The sequence below is a fragment of the Mustela erminea genome, chromosome 8 (genome assembly GCF_009829155.1).
Source record: "Mustela erminea isolate mMusErm1 chromosome 8, mMusErm1.Pri, whole genome shotgun sequence".
Classification (NCBI taxonomy): domain Eukaryota; kingdom Metazoa; phylum Chordata; class Mammalia; order Carnivora; family Mustelidae; genus Mustela; species Mustela erminea.
Window position 1 is genome coordinate 28165930 of NC_045621.1, and position 20080 is coordinate 28186009.

General features: G+C 59.6%; 2 protein-coding genes across 4 annotated transcripts; both read left to right on the forward strand.

Annotated features, from left to right (window-relative positions):
- The first annotated feature begins 483 nt into the window (after nt 1–483).
- SLC11A1 (solute carrier family 11 member 1) lies at nt 484–9661 on the forward strand. 2 transcript variants are annotated; one of them, XM_032354785.1, is made up of 15 exons: nt 487–740; nt 1506–1642; nt 2462–2584; nt 2906–3025; nt 3778–3884; nt 4363–4433; nt 4633–4700; nt 4899–5054; nt 5704–5862; nt 6967–7056; nt 7191–7310; nt 7746–7895; nt 8335–8408; nt 8819–8972; nt 9115–9661. In XM_032354785.1, exons 1-15 carry the CDS (start codon nt 734–736, stop codon nt 9199–9201), a joined length of 1623 nt encoding a protein of 540 aa, XP_032210676.1. In that variant the 5' UTR covers nt 487–733; the 3' UTR covers nt 9202–9661. The 2 variants fall into 2 exon arrangements, with proteins under 2 accessions (XP_032210677.1, XP_032210676.1); XM_032354786.1 differs by lacking the exon at nt 7746–7895 and having other exon boundaries at nt 484–740.
- Nucleotides 9662–13555: 3894 nt separating this feature from the next.
- CTDSP1 (CTD small phosphatase 1) lies at nt 13556–19544 on the forward strand. 2 transcript variants are annotated; one of them, XM_032354789.1, is made up of 7 exons: nt 13556–13960; nt 15318–15466; nt 15907–16008; nt 16125–16181; nt 16806–16898; nt 17015–17200; nt 17821–19544. In XM_032354789.1, exons 1-7 carry the CDS (start codon nt 13894–13896, stop codon nt 17947–17949), a joined length of 783 nt encoding a protein of 260 aa, XP_032210680.1. In that variant the 5' UTR covers nt 13556–13893; the 3' UTR covers nt 17950–19544. The 2 variants fall into 2 exon arrangements, with proteins under 2 accessions (XP_032210680.1, XP_032210679.1); XM_032354788.1 differs by having other exon boundaries at nt 13560–13960; nt 15904–16008.
- The last annotated feature ends 536 nt before the right edge of the window (nt 19545–20080 follow it).

Below are 20080 nucleotides of genomic sequence, written 5' to 3' on the forward strand. Positions count from 1 at the left end.
CTGACTCCCTACCTGTGTCATATTTTATCTGACCTGCCTGGCCTTCTTGGGCCCCTACTCTTTTGACCTCTTCGCAAGTCTGAGTCCTTCATGTAACAGAAGAAACAAGTTCAGAGAAAGGTACGGCCTGCTGATGACCTTGAGTGACTCAGTGGCAGAATCAGAACCAGAATCAGGACCAGAGTTCCAGTGCCTCATTCTTCTGAGGCTCTCCTTGGCCTGAGTCTTCAACGCCTGTCCCCAGGCAGTGCCCGAAGCTCTTCTCCTCTGAGGCACTCAATGGGAAACTGAGGCCTGCTAGCCATCAGGACTCCCACTGCTGGGGACTCCAGACTGAAGAGAAGGGCCTGACTGCTTGTGTGGGCAGGGAGTCATGTGATCTGGACAGGAACGTCCGAGTAGCAGGAACTGTCTTGAAATCAGAGCTACGTTGGGAGATGCAGACTGAACGGCACTTGGAAGGGGGCCCAAAGTGTGTGGTGGGCCTCAGGCCAGGAGGGGAAAATAAGTTCCTGCATTTCGGTCAACGAGACTCTTCCGCCAGAGCTCGCCACTTCTGCCTTTGGAAAGTGTTTCACAATGTGTGTGAGGACAGCTGAGATCAGCTGAGGGTGGAGAGGAGGTGTGGGCTTGCACACGGACGGGCAGGCACCAGCCCTCAGAGAGAGAGTGTGTGTGCTGAGTGGCCGCGAGCATCCCACTCGCACGCACAGTGCCTGAGTCTGCCATCCTCATGACAGGTGAGTAGCCCCCTCCAGGGCCAGAGTCCTAAAAGGGGGTTGGGAGTAGGGGAGAGTCAGGGACTGCCATGGGTATCCTGGCCTCGACCCAATGCCAGACAGTAGCCGGGGGTTGGGCTCTTTTCATCCTCAAGTGCTGAATGTCCCGTTTGTCTGTTCTCTGAGGATTTGGAGCTCCTGGAGCTTACCTGTCTGATGGAGGAGGCAGGGTGAGGCCATGGGGCTTACACATTGGCATCAGTGTGCCCTCCTCAGAGCCCAGTGTCCCCCTTTGTGGCAGGAGAGACCTGGATTTGAGAATCTCTCTGCCCACATGGAAGGAGAGTAATTCTAGCATCTTCTGAAATATTTGGTTGGTCGGAGCACCTGGGTGACTCAGTAGGGTAAGCGTCCAGCTCTTGTTTTCAGCTCAGGTCATGATCTCAGGGTAGTGACACTGACCCCCAGATTGGGCTCCATGCTCCGCGTGGAATCTGCTGGAGATTCTCTCCATGTCTCCCTCTTCTTCCCCCTTGCATGCACTTGCTCTTTCTCTCAATCAATTAAACAAACAAACAAACAAACAAATAAATAAAATCTTGAGACATTTGGCCAATGGTTGGAGGTGATGGACCCAAGATGGGAATCAAGGGTCCCTGTTCACATGGGTCTTAATCTCTCCCCTTTGTCAGGAAGCTACTGTAGGGGGGAACAACAGAGAGCTTTACACCTGGGCCACCAGAAAGAAACCAGGCACTCACCACCCCTCCTTGGGGCCCTTTGCAGGTGACAAGGACCCTCAAAGGCCAAGCAGGCCCAACTATGGCTCCATCTCCAGCCCACCCAGCTCGGAGCCACACGAGCAAGAAGCTCTTAGAACAACATACCTGAGTGAGAAGATCCCCATCCCTGACACAGAACCGGTAAGAAGGCTGGAAACGTCCTGGGGTCTTTCAGGATTGACAGGATGCTATAGGATCTCACAGGCCAGGGGAAAGAGATCTTTTGAAGACCATGGGAAGTCCCTTCCAGCTCTGAGCAGCAGTGACTGACAGTGGCGACTGGTCCTCTTCTGTTTCCGTCCTTAGCACTTACCTAGGGGGCTCACATTTTGTCTAAAAATGATCGAGTGGATTTCTGAGCGAATCCCAGCTTTCTTACGGACAGAAAGGGATCTGGGGCGAGTTGAGGCTGGAGCCTAGAGCATCTCTTGTGGTACTAGAGAAAAGGACCAGGGCGAGGACACCGGGAGAAATGACGGAAGCTGACAGGATGCTTTCTAGAGTGCTGTCAGCCTGCACTTCCAGAATCTTCAGCAGATCCTTAGGCTGCCAGGCCTCGCCCTGGAATGGGATGGGGAGATCTTAGGCTCAGTGGACTCCAGAAAGGAGGGACTGTGGTTTGAAAAGGGACTGGGGAAGGAGGAGCAGGACCAGGGAGGCCTGACCCCAGAAAAGACACCCTCTGGGCTCTGAGGATCTGCTGAGTCAGGGCAAGCATGAGGCAGACTGGTCAGTCGTAGGCCGGCTGCCAAACTGGACAGATCCAGAAAGCAAATCCAGTATGACTCAGCAAATCCTGCTGCTTTCTCCCACTCCATGCCCTCCACCCCAGGGTGGCAGCTCCAGGAATGGGGGAAAGGAGGGGACAGGGCTAGATAGCCTGGGGCTGATGAGCTCAGAGGGGTTCAGCGGGGGGCACCCCACGGCACCAACATCTCCTCCCTTTACTCCCACCTGCAGGGCACATTCAGCCTGAGGAAGCTGTGGGCCTTCACAGGGCCCGGCTTCCTCATGAGCATCGCTTTCCTGGATCCAGGAAACATTGAGTCGGATCTTCAGGCTGGCGCTGTGGCTGGATTCAAAGTGATTGAGTTGGGGCACCCTTGGGAGGGCAGATCCTCCCCCACCCCGCAACTTGACACACTTCCCCAGAGTGGACTCCATGGCTGGTGTTGGAGGGAGCAGGCATCAAGTTCAAATGGACCCAAAAAGGGCCCCCAGGGCTGCCCTGCCAGTGTGGGATGTATGGGGGAAAGGTGCTGGTCTTCTGGCTCCATCTCCTCTATTCCCTCCCCAAGGGGTGTCCTTAGAGGATTAGAGGGTACCAGCAGCAGCTTGGGTTGCCAAAGGGTTCCCCACCCCCCCAACCCCCACCACGGAAGGCCTCTCCCTATCTTCTCACAGCTGCTCTGGGTGCTGCTATGGGCCACAGTGCTGGGCCTGCTCTGCCAGCGGCTTGCTGCCCGGCTGGGCGTGGTGACAGGCAAGGACTTGGGTGAGGTCTGCCATCTCTACTACCCTAAGGTGAGCTTGGTGCACCTGGACAGGGAGCACTCACAGACCCCAAGCCCCAAACAGCTATTTACAGCTTCCATGGTCAAATAAACACATCATCTCAAGCGAGGCATCACAAGTCCATTTGATAGATGGGAAGACTGAGGCTCAAACTAATAGCGCACAGACTGAGAGGGATGTTAGAGATACCTGCTCATTTTACAGGAGGGGACATTGAAACCTGGGAAAGTGACTTGCCCAAGGTGCAAGTTAGGTAGGCACTGGCTCGGGATGGTCATTAGTTGGAGTGGACACTGGGGACCCTGCTGCCAGTGACCGTCCAGGTGGGAAAACAGAAACCAGGTATTTAATGCAGGGATGCAGTCACGAAGCTATTGGAAGGGCTGGAGGAGCAAGGAAAGGAGGTGTTACCCAGGGATCAGAAAGCTGCTGGGCAGCTGCCCCAGTCACCATTTGCGGCCAAGCTTCTGGAAGCACGGCCACCAAGACTGAGAGAGCCCTGGCTGCCAAGGTGCTCTTGCTGGCAACACTGCCAGGAACACCCCTAGAAGTAGGGGGGAAAAAACGATCTCTCCTTGCCTTTCAATCTCTCTTAATTGTTTCCTACAAAACCTAACTGGAAGCCAGCGGGCGAAGCCGGCAGGTGTTGCAAGCTGGCTGCCTGCCCAACCTTATCATGCAGGGTACAGAAAGCCATGGGACATCAACAAATAATGAGTATAACTGGCCCATCATTGGTAAAGGGTTGCGTCTTCCCCCAGGTGCCCCGCACACTCCTCTGGCTGACCATCGAGCTAGCCATCGTGGGCTCAGACATGCAGGAGGTCATTGGCACCGCCATTGCGTTCAGTCTGCTCTCAGCCGGACGGTACCACCTCAACGGGTCCCAGTTCTGCAGTCCAGGGACCTCCCTGGACTTGCCCGAGTCCCTTTGACCCAGCCGAACCCCCTGACTTAGAGCTGTTGTGCTGTGTTGCTTGCTGGGGTGGGGGGGTGTGCATCAGAGAGATGTTGAAATTCTGAGAGACCCAGAAACGTGGAGTGACTCCTCTCAAGTCACACAGATGCCAGTCACCACTAGGGCTTAGGAACTGCAGCCCCAAGCTCGAGGCCAGGCTGGCTCCCCACCCAGTTTGGCCTTTCTTTCCTTGTGTTTTGTGTCATTTTCCCATCCCCAGCACGCTCTGCTCCCCTCTCCCCTTAGCTGCCTAGAGCCACGTGGGTCCCTGCTCCCAGGAAGCCAGATTCCACAGTCTCCTGCCTGGGGAGGTGGAGTGGGGGCGGTGGGGGGCGGTTTCCAGACCCTTGCCCCTCCGCTGGGCTGACCCTGGCCACTCCGGTTTCAGAATCCCGCTCTGGGGCGGCGTCCTCATCACCATCGTGGACACCTTCTTCTTCCTCTTCCTTGACAACTACGGTGGGTGCGCCGCTCGGCTCACAAGCGACGGGGTATAAACCTCGCTCTGCGGTACTGAGAGGAGAGAAAGGCTCACAGCCCGCTCACTCCGGCTGTGTGTGGGCTTGAGCGAGTTACTTGGACTTGGGTTTCTTCATCTATACCATTACCAATCGCTTACAATTGTTGTTGGTGTTGTTACCCTTTGCTTTCCCCCTAGGGTTGCGGAAGCTGGAAGCCTTTTTTGGATTCCTTATTACTATTATGGCCTTGACCTTCGGCTACGAGGTGGGAAGCCAAGGAAGCCAAAGCCGCAACACTCCCCTCCCCCCTCCCGCCAAGGCCATTCCTCCCGGCCCCCCGCAGAGCCTGGGAGAGGGAGGGGGACAGCGGCCTTTAGCCACGCCCCCTAGCGGCCAGGGTGCGGGCGGATGGTGGGAACAGCCGGTCACCCAGGGCTCGGCCTGACCAGGCGTCTCCCCACAGTACGTGGTCGCAAGACCCGCCCAGCTAGCGCTTCTTCGGGGCCTGCTCCTGCCCTCGTGCCCGGGCTGCGGCCGTCCAGAGCTGCTGCAGGCCGTGGGCATCGTCGGCGCCATCATCATGCCTCACAACATCTACCTGCACTCGGCCCTGGTGAAGGTGAGCCAAGCTTGGAAGGGGAGGGAGTGCTGTCAGCTCCTCTCCGCCCGGCTCGTGCGGCCACCGAACACGGAGCCCCGCCCCTTTGGCTCCCGCCTTCCTGATTTCAGGCGGGAAGTGATTCATTCCCTACTTATTCAATGTGTAGTAATAGGGTGTCTACTGTGTGCTGGGAATCAGGGAACAATGATGAAAAGGCAGACAAATCATTCGCCTTTCTAGGGCTTGTATTCTAGTGGGGCGGACAGACCAGGAACAAGTAAACAGGTAAAGGAAAGAATTATAGATTGTGAAAGGTGCTTTGAAGGAAGGAAACAGAGAAATATGATAATGACTAAGCAGGAGCTGCTTTAGAAAAGTTAGTCGAGAAAGGCCTTTCTAAGGAGGTAATCTTTGAGACACAAAGGATGGGAAGGAAGATCAGGGGAGAAGATATTCCCAGTAGAGGGGATGGCAAGTGCAAAGGCCCTTAAGGCAAGGTATAACTGGGCATACAGGAGGGGGTCAGCTGACCCAGGCCTGTCCCAAACTGCCACAGGGAGAAAGAAGAACTGAGGTTTGCAGGGAACAGAAGTAGAAGTGTGAAGATGGAGAATGTTGGGGGAGCTCTGAGGAACTTGGGCTCTTTCCTCCCCTCTGACCTTCTTAGTCTCGAGAGATAGACCGGTCCCGCCGGACGGACATCCGAGAAGCCAACATGTACTTCCTGATTGAGGCCACCATCGCCCTGTCTGTCTCCTTCTTCATCAATCTCTTTGTTGTAGCCGTATTTGGGCAGGCCTTCTACCAGCAAACCAATGAGGCTGCGGTGAGCTACACCTCCCCACACAGCCACAGCCGGCCTCCCCAACCCCCAAACCCTGCAGGCTCTGCTGGGGACACCAGGCAATGCATCTGAGCCCTTTGAGTGTCTGTCCCACAGTTTCTGCACCGGTAGGGGAGGGCATCTGTGGCCTGGCCTCTGGCTGAGACCCCTCCCCCACTCTGTTGGGGAGTCACGGATCCGACAACCTTGGGGGGGGGTGGAGGAGGGGACAAGGCATAGACATCCAAAGGAGGTGACTAGGAGGGAGGAGCTGAGTCTTGGAGGAGTCTTGGAGGACCCAACTGTACCTTGAAGAATGCCAGGATTTGTCCAGTGAACTTTGGGGAGAGCATTCTGGGAGTTGGGGCCCACTTGAACATGAGCACAGAGTTGGGAAGGTTCAAGCAGTCCTTTTCTTCTCTGAGTCCTCTCTCCTGATCATCTTCATCATTAGCAGATAAACCATCATCCATTCAGCAAAGATTTACTGAGTATGTTATGGCTTAGTCAGTGCCTCGACACTAGGGACAGAGCAGCCAATGATACAAAGCTCCTCGCTGGGTCTCTGGGATCTGGGACCTGTGCCTCTCTCCTTTCTCAGTGGGTTTTTGCCATGCGGGTCTGACAACTGCTAGCCAGGAGTGTGGGTGCTTACTGAACGCTGAGCACTGTAGGGCGGGAGGGGGGGGGACTGGCCATGCCTCAGGGGATGCAGCAGGCACTGCCACTGTCTCGCTCTGTGGCCTTAAGGACCAGGCGGTCTCAGGCCTGTGCTAAGTGGGTCCAGTGTACGGGAGAGGGGCTGTGGAGCAGCTTGGGTCACTGCCAGCCAACTCACTGTGGTAATGCCAGCTCTTACAAACTCAACAGAACCCTGGAAACCGGGTTTCCGTATGGATTCTTCTCAATTTTAGATGTTGGCCACAAATTCACATTACAGAGGAAAAACATTCGTTAGTCAAAGAAACTGTCTGGCCGGATTCAGCTCGGTCACCAGTTTTCGACCCCTGGTCAAGGCCTGGCTGTCTGATTTTCTGAGACTGTGCACGTTACATCTGATTTTCTGAGACTGTGCACATCACCTTCCTACTGTCCCGGTGTCCACAGTTCAACGTCTGTGCCAACAGCAGCCTCCACGACTACGCCAAGATCTTCCCCAAGAACAACCTTACGGTGGACGTGGACATTTACCAAGGAGTAAGCACCAAGCAGGGGTGGGATTGGAAAGTAACCAACCGTCCAGCCCCAACCGGGCTCATCGCCACGCCCACCTCGGGGTGGAGCTGTGCGAGGGGGCGATGCCACAGGTCTAACCACACCTCGCCCCGCAGGGCGTGATCCTGGGCTGCGTCTTCGGCCCCGTTGCCCTCTACATCTGGGCCGTGGGGCTCCTAGCGGCCGGGCAGAGCTCCACGATGACCGGCACGTACGCGGGACAGTTTGTGATGGAGGTGCGGTCTGGGGCGGGATGGGAAGGGCCAAGGGTCCCAGGTCAACGGCTACACTACTGGGGGGTCAGACACCTCATTACTCCTTTAAGCAGCCCAGAGGCGCTATTTTAAGCCCCGCTTTAACGATGAGAAAATCTGCAGAGAAGTAAGGCTGCTGGCTCAGTAGCTCACTCACTACTGGCTGCAGACCCACGATTAATAGGAGCCTTTACCCCAAAAGCTTAGTCTTAAGCATGCAGCTGTGGGGGAAACCCCTATTTCTTCTCATCCATCCTCTCTCTGCCAACTAGCATCAGAGCTGCTCCCATTTCAGAGATGGAAAAACAGGGCGTTCGCCCTGTTGCGAAATGGGCTGAGGGACGACAGAGGATCCCTCCTCTGGAATCCCTAGTCCTGAACCCCACCACAAAGGTGCCCCACTACCCCACACCCCAGGGCTTCCTGAAGCTGCGGTGGTCACGCTTTGCCCGCGTGCTCCTGACTCGCTCCTGCGCCATCCTGCCCACGGTGCTGGTGGCGGTCTTCAGGGACCTGAAAGACCTGTCAGGTCTCAATGACCTGCTCAACGTGCTGCAGAGCCTGCTGGTGAGCCCATGGTCCCTGGCACCCCTGCACCTGCGGAGCTGCACAGGAACCACAGCAAACCTCCTTACGCAGCCTGTCCCCCACCCTTAACACTCATCGAAATACACCTTGCCTCTAAGGCTCACAGCAGTTCCCAGGGGAACCACCACTGTCCCCATTTCACTGACTGGAAAACTGATGTACACCGTTAAGTGTCCGGGGGCAGAGCTGGCATTCAGACTTGGGCAGCCTGGGACCAGAGCGCCCAAACGCTTTCTCCTGCTTTGAAGCCTCACAACTTTGGAAGGCACAGAGGTGGAGAGCCTAAAGGCTCTGAGCGATGAGGGGACTTGGCCGAGGGCACACAGGCAGAGCAGGACGGGAGCCCTGCTCCACTCCCCCCTTCCGGCTGCATGGTGAGGGCAGGGCCCCTCAGCCCCATCCTCCTGCTTCTCCCCAGCTTCCCTTTGCTGTGCTGCCGATCCTTACATTCACCAGCATGCCCGCTGTGATGCAGGAGTTTGCCAATGGCAGGTGAGTACCGCCCTCCCCCAACCCTGGACTTTCAGTTCTGCATTTGATCCTCACACCCACCCAGAGATAGGAATTACCAGCATCCAAAGAAGCTCATGAAGGTTAAGGAACGTGTGCAGGGACACCCTACAATCAAGTGTGGGGAACTAGGACTGGAATCTGGGGAGGGAGGCTATGTCTAGAACCTGAGCTCCTCACCGGCTCACCCCAGACTCTGCTCTTGCCAAATCGCACCAGTGTGGAGTTGGAGGGCCCAGGAGACAGGAGCAGGCAAGTGGTCTGCTGCGCCAGATCCCACAGCCCAGAGAAGGTGGCTTTGCGCATGCCCTCAGCCTCCTCCAGGCTGGCTTGGGCAGTGGAGAAAAGGAAGAGATGCAGCCAGTGCTGAGCAGCATCCCTCCTGCCCCCAGGCTGAGCAAGGCCATCACATCCTTCATCATGGCTCTGGTCTGTGCCATCAACCTCTACTTCGTGGTCATCTACCTGCCCAGCCTCCCACACCCTGCCTACTTCGTCCTTGTAGCTCTGCTGGCTGCCGTCTACCTGGGCCTCACAGCCTATCTGGTACTGCAGGGCCAGAGGGTGCCTTGGGGATGGGGGAGGCAAGGAAAGGAGGCAAAGGATGGAGGGCACTGGGGAAAGGGGAGTCACCTGGGCTTCCTGGGAGGTCTTGCTCTCTCCTGGACTCATGTCATCCCTCTCCCAGGTCTGGACCTGTCTCATTGCCCATGGAGCCACCCTTCTGGTCCACAGCTCCCATCAACATTTCTTGTATGGGCTTCTTGAAGAGTAGAAGAGGGGGAAGATCTCTGGATGAACTCCCCACCCTGTGCCTGGCTGAGGTTTGGGATGACTGGGGCAGACGGGCCTGCTGGGGTGTGTGTGAAGGCAGCAAGATGGAGTGGGAGTTTTGGAGGCAGGCCAACCTGGATTCCGTAGGAACCTGCTGTTTTCTAGGTTGGACAAGTGATTAACCTCCAGCCTCAGTGTTCTCATCTGTAGAATGGGGACAACACCAAACTTGCAATGGATGTAAAGCACTTTAACACAGTGTCTGACACTTGGGACTTAAAAATAATAGTAATTCCAAAAATATTTATTGAGCACCTATAGGAGTGACCTGACGGAGGGACCCAGTTGGGGCAGGACACCAGCTCTAAACCTGCGTTTAGGATAATCCGATGAATGCTCAATAAATACTAGTTCACTTCTCGTCCAAAAGAGCGGGAGAGCAGAAACCGGGAAAGCACGAATCTGCTAGAGTAGCCTCAGAGTTTCTGTACCACCCGCAAACCACATCCCAGGCAGTAAAACGGAGGCGCAGTTGTCCCCTCTTCAGGCACCGGGTCGTGGAACCCGAGTCCTTGCCTCGGAGGCCCAGTTCATTTGCCATCTCCCCAGGGGACCCGGCCGCCCGGACTCCCACGCCGTGCATTTAAAGCTCCCTCCGCACTGACTCCCAGCTCCCCCTAGGGGCAGGGACGGTCCCAAGTGCCCTCACTCCCCGCCGCTGCCTCCCCCCTCCCGGCCAAAGAGGAGGAGGCGGGCGCTCGAGCCTCGCGCCCTGGGGCCTCGGAATCCGCCCTGGCGAACCAAGGGAGGTGAGGGAGGAACCTTGTGGGCGGGGAATCCCTCCGGCCGCTGGGAGCCGCCCGGCACCCCTTCGCCCGGTGCAAGGGTTGCACTTTATAGACGCTCCCTGGGCTGTTTCTAGGCTCCCCCAAGTCCCTCCTCCTGGCTCTCCGGGTGTCTCGGACCCTAGCCCTTGAGCTGCGGAGAGCGGTGGCGAGAGGGGGCCGCCAGGCCTTTCCCTGGGTTGAGCCTGGAGCCAGCTTTGTGCCTGGAAGCACCCCCTTTTGCCCAAGATCTGGTGGGGCAAGCTCCGCGTTCTGGTTGGGGCGCTTGTTTATGAGAAGAATTTCCTCTTTCTTAAAAGGGCAACGATGCGAGTGGGGCCCTCCAGGAGGGACGGGATGGGACAGGTCTGGTCCAACCAGAGAAACGGTGGGAGAGGGTGCAGGACCTAAGCTAGAAGGTCGCTGTATCCTCTTCTGGGCTTGGCCCTGGAGAAGGTGGGACCCACGCTAGCTGAAAAGGGGGGATGGATGGGGACCGGATAATAGGAGAAGAGGCATCTTCCATTACTCCTCTCCAGCTTCTTGGAGGTGTCCCCAGCCATACCCCTGCACACCTCTCTCCATCAATTTACTATTAATTGGGTGCCATCCCGTGACAGACGTGGGGGAGGAAGGTAAAGTCCCCGAATTAAAGACGTCAGCGCTCACGTTGCTCACACTTCAGCAGGGGGAGCTAGCTAAGTCCAGTGACAGCAAATCCAACAGCCAACAGTGGGGCGAGGGAACAGCCCAATTGTGTGTTAGGCGCACCTGGAAAAGTGAGTCCGGGGCCAGAGCAGGTAACTCCTGAACCGGATTTTGAAAGCTGAATGGGTAAGGGCGGGCAGCCAAGGGAGAATGAACCTCCCAAGAGTGGGGGGCAGGTGTGCCAAACAGACATGCAGCCTTGTGGGGAGTTCTTGGATCTTGTAGGGCAGGTGGGGGGTGGGCTGGGAACCCCAGAGGCATGAACTGGTTGTCCATCAGAATAGTTAAGGCTGCCACTGAGAATGTGGGCGCAAGGAAGGCAAGGAGGATAAGGGACCAAAGGATCAGCTACGGGGCTACCCTGGGCCTGGGCAAGGGGTTACCAATGAGGTCAAGCCAAGGTCTGTCATTTCTGGGCAGGGAAACGTTTACAAGGCGCTGCTCTCCACCCGCCAGTAGCTCTGGTTCTTCCTAGAGGGAGGGACTGGATGCTTCATCGGCCTCTCAGGTGGAAAGGGGCACCAGGATTCTCCCCCTCACATAGGGCGATGGAAGGACACCCTCCCTTTCTGCCCTGACACCCCCCCACACACACACTTTCACTTGGCTGGGTTGGGCTCTTAGCAACCCCATTTGGCAGATGAGGAAGCTGAGGTGTTGAATGCAAGAGACACTTGTCCAGGGTTGCAAGTCAGAACCCCTCAGAGTCCTGGTATTTCTGGACCCACTGCCCACATCATCTGATTCCCTCTGAAGTACAAGGAGGAAAATAACGTGGCTAAGGCGCCCTCCAGCCGCTGGAGCAGTGCAGTTCCGGAATAGCAGCTGAGTGTGGACACTGCCCCTGCTGCCAGGGAGGAAGCCCCAGGCCCAAGGTACTTCTGCCAGTTCCTCGGTGTCCATAGACAAACCCCCCACCCCACCCCCACACGCACACACTGCAGGGGGCCTCCTGACTCCGTGTGGGAAGATACACCTGGAAGGCTTTGGAGCCTGGGAAGGTCTCCCAGGGGAAGAGGGCTTGGAGAGGGCTAGTGTTAGAGTTGGGAGTCGAGGAGGACGGGCGGTGGGTGGGCAGCGGGCAGCGACCCTGCCCAGTGCCATATCCATTCGGGCAGCTACTTGGCCTCCCCAGGTTCCAGCCTACAGAGAGGGAGAAACGAAAGAGAGGAAGGTGAGCCGCTCTGCTCCGGCCATGGCGTGAGGCCAGGGCTTCACTTAGTCCACCACACATTTCCTTTTGGGGTCAGTGCAAGCTGGGCGTCCGGAGATAAAGCTGACACACACACACACCCCGCCGGGGCTCAACTGAAGGGGGAGGGTTCTCAGCTTGGTGGCCAGAACCCCACTTCTCCTCTCGCCAGAAGGCTGGCTCAAGTCACTTCACTTCTCCGAGCTCAGTTTCCTTATCTGTAAAATGGGAGATGTAGGGGGTCGTTCTGACGAGTGAACGAGATTAGGGAGCACAGCCGGAGCAGGACGCGAACAGAGCGCTCGCTACACGTGGGCGATTATTAGCATTATATGCAAACCCGCCGGCGGTGTGGGCGCCACACCTACCGTGTGGGCCGCCTCCTTTCTCCCCGGTCGCGGGGCACAAAGCTGGCCCGCCTTCGGGCCGGCGCCGCTCTCCTACCCTGCAGCCCCGGCGCCGGGCCTCTTCCCTCCCCGGCTCCCCCGCCAACCCACCCCGCCCGGGCCTGGAGGACGTGCGCGGCGCTAGCACCAGGCGGCTGGACGGGACAGGACGCGCCCGCTCCGCCCCACCACCGAGGCCCCGTGGGGGAAGGAAGTGCTGGGGCGTGTTTGTCAGGGCTTGACGTTATTATTATTATTTTTTAAATGGTGAACACAAAATAGTCAGGAGAATGGAAAGAACTTCATAAACAAGAGAAACAAAAACACCCGCAGACCTCGCGGCGCATAACAGGGGAGCTTCCCTCCAGAAGAATCAGCGGGCGACCGCGGTCCCCGCGCCAGCTGATGTCTCCTTACACCCCAAGTGGAACGGGTGTTTCACATCGTACAAACAGCTGATGTCTGTGGGCCCCTCCACCGTCAGAAATTGGGCCCGCAGGGATTAAGCGCCCACTGCGTGTTGGCACCGCGTGAACCCCCTCCCCAACAAGTACAGCGTGGCCGGCGTGGGGAGTAGACGAAGGGTCTAGGAAGGCCTCTTGGAGAAGGTGGTCAGTGGGATCGGCTCCGTGAAGGGGCTGGAAGCGCCTTCTAGGCGGAGGGAACAGCGCACACGAAGGCCCTACAAGTGGGCGCGGACGCGCGGGGTACCCGATGGAGCAACCGGGCGAGGTCCGCCGGGGGCATTCTGGCGCAGGGAGTTGTAATTTTCACGCCCTACAGTGCCGGGCCACCTGGCCCCGAAACTGCGGTGGGTGTGGACGGTCACAGTCTGGTCAAAAGCACAATCTTGCGGATCTGCACAGCCTTTTGGAGCCGGCAGGGAGCCTTCACTCGCTCAGGACTTTTCCTGCGAGGCGGCCTCTGCAAGCACTGAAGACCCAGTTTGCAGACCGGAGAGCGTTATTCCCGTTTCCCAGATGAGGAAACCACGAAGCGGCTAGTCTGTGGCCCTAGCACAGAGCAGGGGTGGAGCCGCGCCGCCCTCGGGCACTCCCCGGCGTGGGCGCTCGGGGCGGGTGGGGCGGGCCCTGGCCCCCGGCGCTCGGCTGTCTGGAACGGCGGGCCGGGAGCAGGTCCTGCCACGCAGCCGCAGAGGCTCGGCCCCGCGGGCTGGCGGCAGGAAGAGAGGCGACGCCCCCTGGAGCGCGGCAGGAACCCGGCCGGGCCCGCCTCCCAGTCAGCAGAGCCGAGCCGCGCCGGCCCCAGCGGTGATGAAAGCCGCGGCCGAGTCCAGGTCACGCCGAAGCCGTTGCCCTTTTAAGGGGGAGCCTTGAAACAGCGCCCGGGTTCCATGTTTGCATCCGCCTCGCGGGGAGGAAACTCCATGTTGTAACAAAGTTTCCTCCGCGCCCCCTCCCTCCCCCTCCCCCTTAGAACCTGGCTCCCCTCCCCTCCGAAGCTCGCGGGGATCCCTCCCTCCCACCCCTCCCCTCCCCCCCGCGCCCCGATTCCGGCCCGAGCCGGGGGGGAGGCCGGGCGCCCGGGCCAGAGTCCGGCCGGAGCGGAGCGCGCCCGGCCCCATGGACAGCTCGGCCGTCATTACTCAGATCACCAAGGAGGAGGCGCGGGGCCCGCTACGGGGCAAAGGTACTGGGGCCGCGCGGAGGGGGCTGCGGCCGGGGCACCGCGGGATGGGAGGAGGAAGGGGCTGAGACCCTTCCTGGGACAGTCGGCGCCGCCGCCCCGGGCGCCCGCCACTGCGGAGCTCAGAACTCCCATCCGGAGAAGGAGCGGGGAGAGAGTTTGAACTCGCTGAGGCTCGGAGACGCGGGGCGGGGCCTGGAGCCACTAGGGCGCTCCCGAGTGCTCGAGGTGGGGAAACTGAGGCAGGGGTAGAGAGTGGGTTCCTTCCGGGTCTCCAGGACTGGCATTGCGCATTGCCCGATAGTCGCCCCCTCCCCCCCATTGGCGCCAATGAGGGTGAGGGGGTTGAAGAGGGCGCCTTCAGGCCACCCGGTGAGGCTCCGCCCCGTGCCGCGGTCTAGTTGGGTCGCCGGAGGGGGCGCCGAGGTGACAGCGGGCTGGGGAGGGTTGGAAGGATCTCCCGCCAATACACAGCTACGATCCCAACAAACTTCCGCGTCACGCGTGGAAGCACTGAGCCCCTGAGAGGCGCAAGAGTAGGGCAACCACTTCTACGGGTCTTTAGCGCACCCGCGAGTTTTTTGCATCGGGCTGAGCACCAGGCGCCCTGGCTGCAGGCCCTTGGGCGCCGGGCCTGTGCACTCACGCACCGACCGGGAAAGCGGTGCAGCCCGCCCGCCTTGGCCGGGCCCTCGGGGTCTGGAGGGTCTAGGCTGGGCGTCTGCCCCTCCCTGTGCTGGTGTTGACCTCGAAGGCTAGGAAGCCCCTCCAGGTTCGCCTAGCTCTGGCTAGGGCCTAGCTCCGCCCGAAGGCTGGGGGCCCGGTAGAGGGGCGGTGGAGGGTGGGCCCGTCAATCAGGCGGCGGATGCCGGGCTCTAGGTCGGAGGTCTGGGCGGGGCGAGGGCGGAGGAGGCGGGGCCGGCAGCTGGCTGCGGGACACTGGCTCCAGGCCCCCGCTCCCTGCCTCTGCGCCCAGCTTCAGTGAGGACTTTGGACCCACGTGGGCGGTAAGGATGGGAGCAGGGCGGGAGTGGACGGCAGGGCCCCAGGCCCCAACCCTCCCCGGTTAGGGGCCCCAGCGAGCAAGGGCTGCTCAGGTAAGGTAGGTGTCTGGAGGCATCCCCGGTGGGGCTGATCCCACAGGAGGGATGAAGTTTGGTAAGAAAAGAGAAAGCCTACGGAGAGCAGCCAGCCCGCGGCCGGATGAGGGGGGCTTTGTAACCACACTGGGAGGATCTGTGGGTACCAGAGGGGTGGCCTGGAGTCCAGGCTGTCAGGAGTTCGCATCTGGGCATGGATGCACGACTGTGCGGGCTAGGGTGCACACCCCCCCCCCCCACCTCGAGCCTCTCTGCTTCAGGTGAGCAGAAGTTAGCGGCTTCTCAGAAGCCCCGGAGCCGGGGCATTCTCCACTCGCTTTTCTGCTGCGTCTGCCGCGACGATGGGGAGGCCCTGCCGGCGCACAGTGGGGCGCCCCTGCTGGTGGAGGAGAACGGAGCTGTCCCCAAGGTGCGTGGTGGCCTGGGCATCTGGGCTCAGGCTGGGGCCGGTTTCAGGGAAGGGGCTTTTCGGGACCTGTCTGCAGGCCATATAAGGTAGGGAGGGCCCCTCTCCCAAGCCCTGTGCCCTCCCTCCCAGGCTTTCCCAGCCTGGCCCTGCATGCCCTTAAGATTGACACCCAGGCGAGGGTCCTTCAGCCAAGGGAACTCTGGATTTCCCCTGTAAGATTGGAAGCTTTTCTCTCCCTTGGCTTCCTAGGTGGGGAAGTGAGGCCTCTAGCCAGGTGGCCTGCCCCAGGCCCCAGTTGGGGGCGGGGGCAAAGCTGGGAAGGAGGTGGCCTCTCCCCACCATTCCTGTGTCTCCTGGCATAGAGGGCTGGGGGAGGGAAGACCCACGTAGGAGAAATGATGGAGAGGCGCCCCCAACTACTTCACCCATCCCTGCAGCAGACCCCAGCGCAGTACCTGCTCCCAGAAGCCAAGGCCCAGGATGTGGACAAGATCTGTGTGGTCATCGACTTGGACGAGACCCTGGTGCACAGCTCCTTCAAGGTGGGCCCTGCCCAGCAGCCCTCAGCTCCCTGGGTCTCTGAGGGGGGCTTGCCCTGGACTGGGGGCTGGGGTCCTCTCTGCAGGCCCCGCCCCAGCAGCTCCTTTTCCCCCCACAGCCAGTGAACAACGCGGACTTCATCATCCCTGTGGAGATTGATGGGGTAGTCCACCAGGTGAGGGGCTGGGTGTGGGGGGAGGCGGCGGGGTTGGCACCTGCCTTCCAGACCCCAGGCTCCTCTCATCAGTTCTGAGGACCCAAGGTGGGACTTGGCTAGAGGTGGAACATAAGGGCCCAGAGGGTGTGAGACTTGCGCCCAGGATGATACAGACCCTCGGGGACTTGGCCCGACTCCAAGGCCTGTAGGGAGTGGGGCTCCTCCTCGGTGCCCCCTTGCCCCCCTTGCCCGGGACCCAGTTCAAGTAATTCAGGATAGGCTGTGTGCTGTCCAGCCTGTTCTCCATTACTTGGCTCGGGGGCCGGTGCCCTGCTGCCTCGGGGTAAGGGGGCCGCCTTCAGGCCCCTTCGTTTGCCTAAGGCCATGGTGGGGCAAAGACTGGGAATTAGTGATTCCCCACGAGGTAGGACCTGAAGCTAGAAGTTGGAGGTTCATTTTGATCCTCTTCTGGAAGGACAGGTGCTGGCCAAGTGAAGCCCGTGGGCCCTGGGACCAGCCTCCCTCTTGTGTTCCTGGCTCTGCTCCCTCCCTGTCCTCAGCTGGGCACCACCACCCCCACCCCACCCCCCACCCCAGGCCCTGCCTGCTGGCCAGCAGTCCCCTCACCGGCCCACCCCCTAGGTCTACGTGCTGAAGAGGCCCCATGTGGATGAGTTCCTGCAGCGAATGGGCGAGCTCTTTGAGTGCGTGCTGTTCACCGCCAGCCTTGCCAAGGTGAGCCCCCCCCCCAAGGGCTCCTGGGGCCACCCGCTTCCCCTCCACCTCCAGCCTGCAGTCGGTGGACCTCTGGGTCCCGTTTGGGCCTGGATGACCTGTGTTCCACTCTATAGTATGCAGACCCAGTAGCCGATCTGCTGGACAAGTGGGGGGCTTTCCGGGCGCGGCTGTTTCGTGAGTCCTGCGTCTTCCATCGAGGGAATTATGTGAAGGACCTGAGCCGGCTGGGCCGAGACCTGCGACGGGTGCTCATCCTGGACAACTCGCCCGCCTCCTACGTCTTCCATCCAGACAACGCCGTAAGTACTGGGCAGGACCAGGTTGGGGGACCGAGAGCCAAGAAGAGGGTCCAGCCGCAGGAGCCTCCTTGGCCTCCCCACTGCTGTGCTGGGTGGTGTCTGGGGCTTGATGCCCTCCTGGTCCTCTGTGCTTCCTGCCCTCGGGGACCTGTGCCTCCCCCCCAACACACACCCACTGCCCCTGCAGCTTTTCGGACCTTACTGATCATTCCATCCACTTGCTTGGAGGGGGTACCCACCAGGGGCGGGGTTGGTGGTGGTGCCTGCTGCGTCTTGGAGCAGTTTCAGTTTCTGAAAATCACCAGTTGTAACCTAGTCTTGGGTCCCAGAAACAATGTAGTGAGTCCTAGTTGGAGTTTAAAAAAAAAAAAAAAAAAGAGAGAATAGAAAATATCGGAGGGCTTTGCACCTGGGAAGGTTAAATACCACTTTATAAAACCGGCAGTTTATCGTATAGGTAAACGGAATTTATGGTGGGTTGCTGTCAGAAATGTTTGAAAGTCTTGAGTCAGGGGCTCCCCGGGGGGTGGCCCACCAAACAGTGGGCGCTCAGGGCTGGTCTGGACATCCTGCGCCCAGAGCCACCTGCACTGCTCACCACCGTGCATCCCTCTGCCCAGGTACCGGTGGCCTCCTGGTTTGACAACATGAGCGACACGGAGCTCCACGACCTTCTGCCCTTCTTCGAGCAGCTCAGCCGCGTGGATGACGTGTACTCAGTGCTCAGGCAGCCACGGCCAGGCAGCTAGTGAGGTGCCCTGGGGCCACGACCGGCCCCTGACCAAGGCCCACACCCCTCCCACGTGGACTTGTCCTTATGAAAACCCAGCAGCGGTGGCCCACTTCAGCCCTCAGCGGCTTGGGGAAGTGGGCCCTCCCCGCCTGCCCGGCCAGGCTGCACCAAGAGCAGTGAGCCTCTGGGTCCCTGTGTCAGTGCCTTAGAACCTCCTCCTCCTCCTTGGAGGACCTGTGGGGCCCTGTGGGGCGCTCCCCCTCCCTCTCCCTCTCTTTGCTGCCATGTTTCTTTGCTGCCAAATCGGGCCCCTTGGCCCTTTCTGGTTCTACTTGGGGGAGGGGCAGGCTTCCTGCTGCCCCATGCCTTGGGCCCCCAGCCTGGGAACGGTGGACACCAAGTGCCTTCCTTGCATAGAACCCTTTTTGCCCTGCCCTGTTTTCCCAGGGCTGTGATCGGTTCGGCTCTGGCCTGGGACAGTCTCCAGATGGTTGCAGTCTGGGCTGGCAGGGGCGAGGAATCAGCCTCCCCACCTCCTCCCTTGGGACTGGTACAGCCCCCACCGATCTCTGCCTCCTAGGAGGGCGGAGAGGGGAGATCTGTTATCACTTGGTGAAGGGAATGGGGTGTGTCCTGTGGGACCCCAGAGTCCAGCTTCTCTAGGCTCAGCAGCAGCTGGAAGCTGCTTCCCACACCGAGCCCTGACCTCTCACATCTGCCTTAACCACCCAAGGCCCTGGGGCCACCACCCCAGCCCTGGTGTTGGGGGCAGAGGCAGGACCTGTTTGTGGTGCCATATAAATATGTATATGTGTATATAGATTTTTAGGGGAAGGGGAGAGGGAAGGGCCAGGGTGCAGAGATCCCCCCAGTCCTTCACCCCTTTCCTGGACCCATAAATTGTGGGGAGGGAGGGAAAGGATTTTTACATTTTTTAAACTGCTATTTTCTGAATGAAACAGGCTGGGCCAAGGGGCCCCAAGCCCTGTCTTCTGCCCCTCACACCCTCTTTGCTCCAATTACTCATTCATTGAAAACACATCAGCACATTCTCTGTGCCCAACGCTGTGCTAGTCCCACCAGCTGAGTGCGTGGGGGTCTCTGCATCTCATTGGTGCCCTCCCCCCCCACCCACTCCATACTTCACTGGTGCCTTTAGGGGAGCTGTAGGAGGTGGGACCTTTCTTGGGGGTCTTGGGGGTCTCCAGGAAGCCTGGCCAAGCTGTCCCCGTCCCCCCGTGCCAACCCACCCCTGTTGTGCCCCCCCCCCCCCCCCCCCCCCGCCCCCGGCCTCACCCCCTGCTGGCTGGGGGCAGCTCCCAAGACATCCTGCCTTCCAGCTCTGACTTCTTTGTCTGGAACCCCTTCCCCAAAATGCTGAGTCTGAAGATCAAGGCCTTGGGCTCTCCCCAGGGCTTAACGGTTAAGGGGACCCACATACCAGTGCCAAGGGGGTTGTCCAATGGAGATATCATCGCCCTTCCGCCCCAGAGAGCTGGGGGTGGGAGGGCGGACAAGGTTGGCCAGAATCAGGTGACCTTCCCTTTTAAGTGCCTTCTCCGTGACTGAGAGCCCCACAGTATGACAAGAACTAAAAACGCAAGACCCCCATCCAGCCTCTGTGGTCACTGGGGGGATGTTGAGCCGGGTGGGGGATGGGGGTTGTCCTCAGGCCACACCCTCCAGGGATGTGAAGGGAGGGGCCGCCCTGGCCCCCCGGGGCTTCAAGTGTGCAAGTGTGAGGTGGGCGTACAGTGGTGAGTGGACCCGAGTGCACCGTTGTACTGTTTAATTATTCTACGTCTCGTCACCTGTTACCTGACCTGCAAAATGGAGAAATGCCCTCTTGGCGGAGTTGATTAAATGCCAGGAGGCATTAAACGCGGAGGGCTCGCTAGTATTAGCTTTAAAGGAAAGCTGGGCTGCGTCCCTAGGGGAGGCACCGGGAAGGTATTTGCAGGCGGGAGGGGTGTGGCCTCTGTCCCCGGGTAGAGGGGAGGGGCTGCGGCGGGGCGTGGGGGCGGGGCGAGTTCCTGGGAAGCCAAGTTCAGCGCCAAACGGAAGAACTTTTGTTGAGGTGTCGGGAAGGGCCGGCAGGCGGAGGCGTCAAGGTCTTTGGGGAGACGGTGGGCCCGGCGTTAGATCTT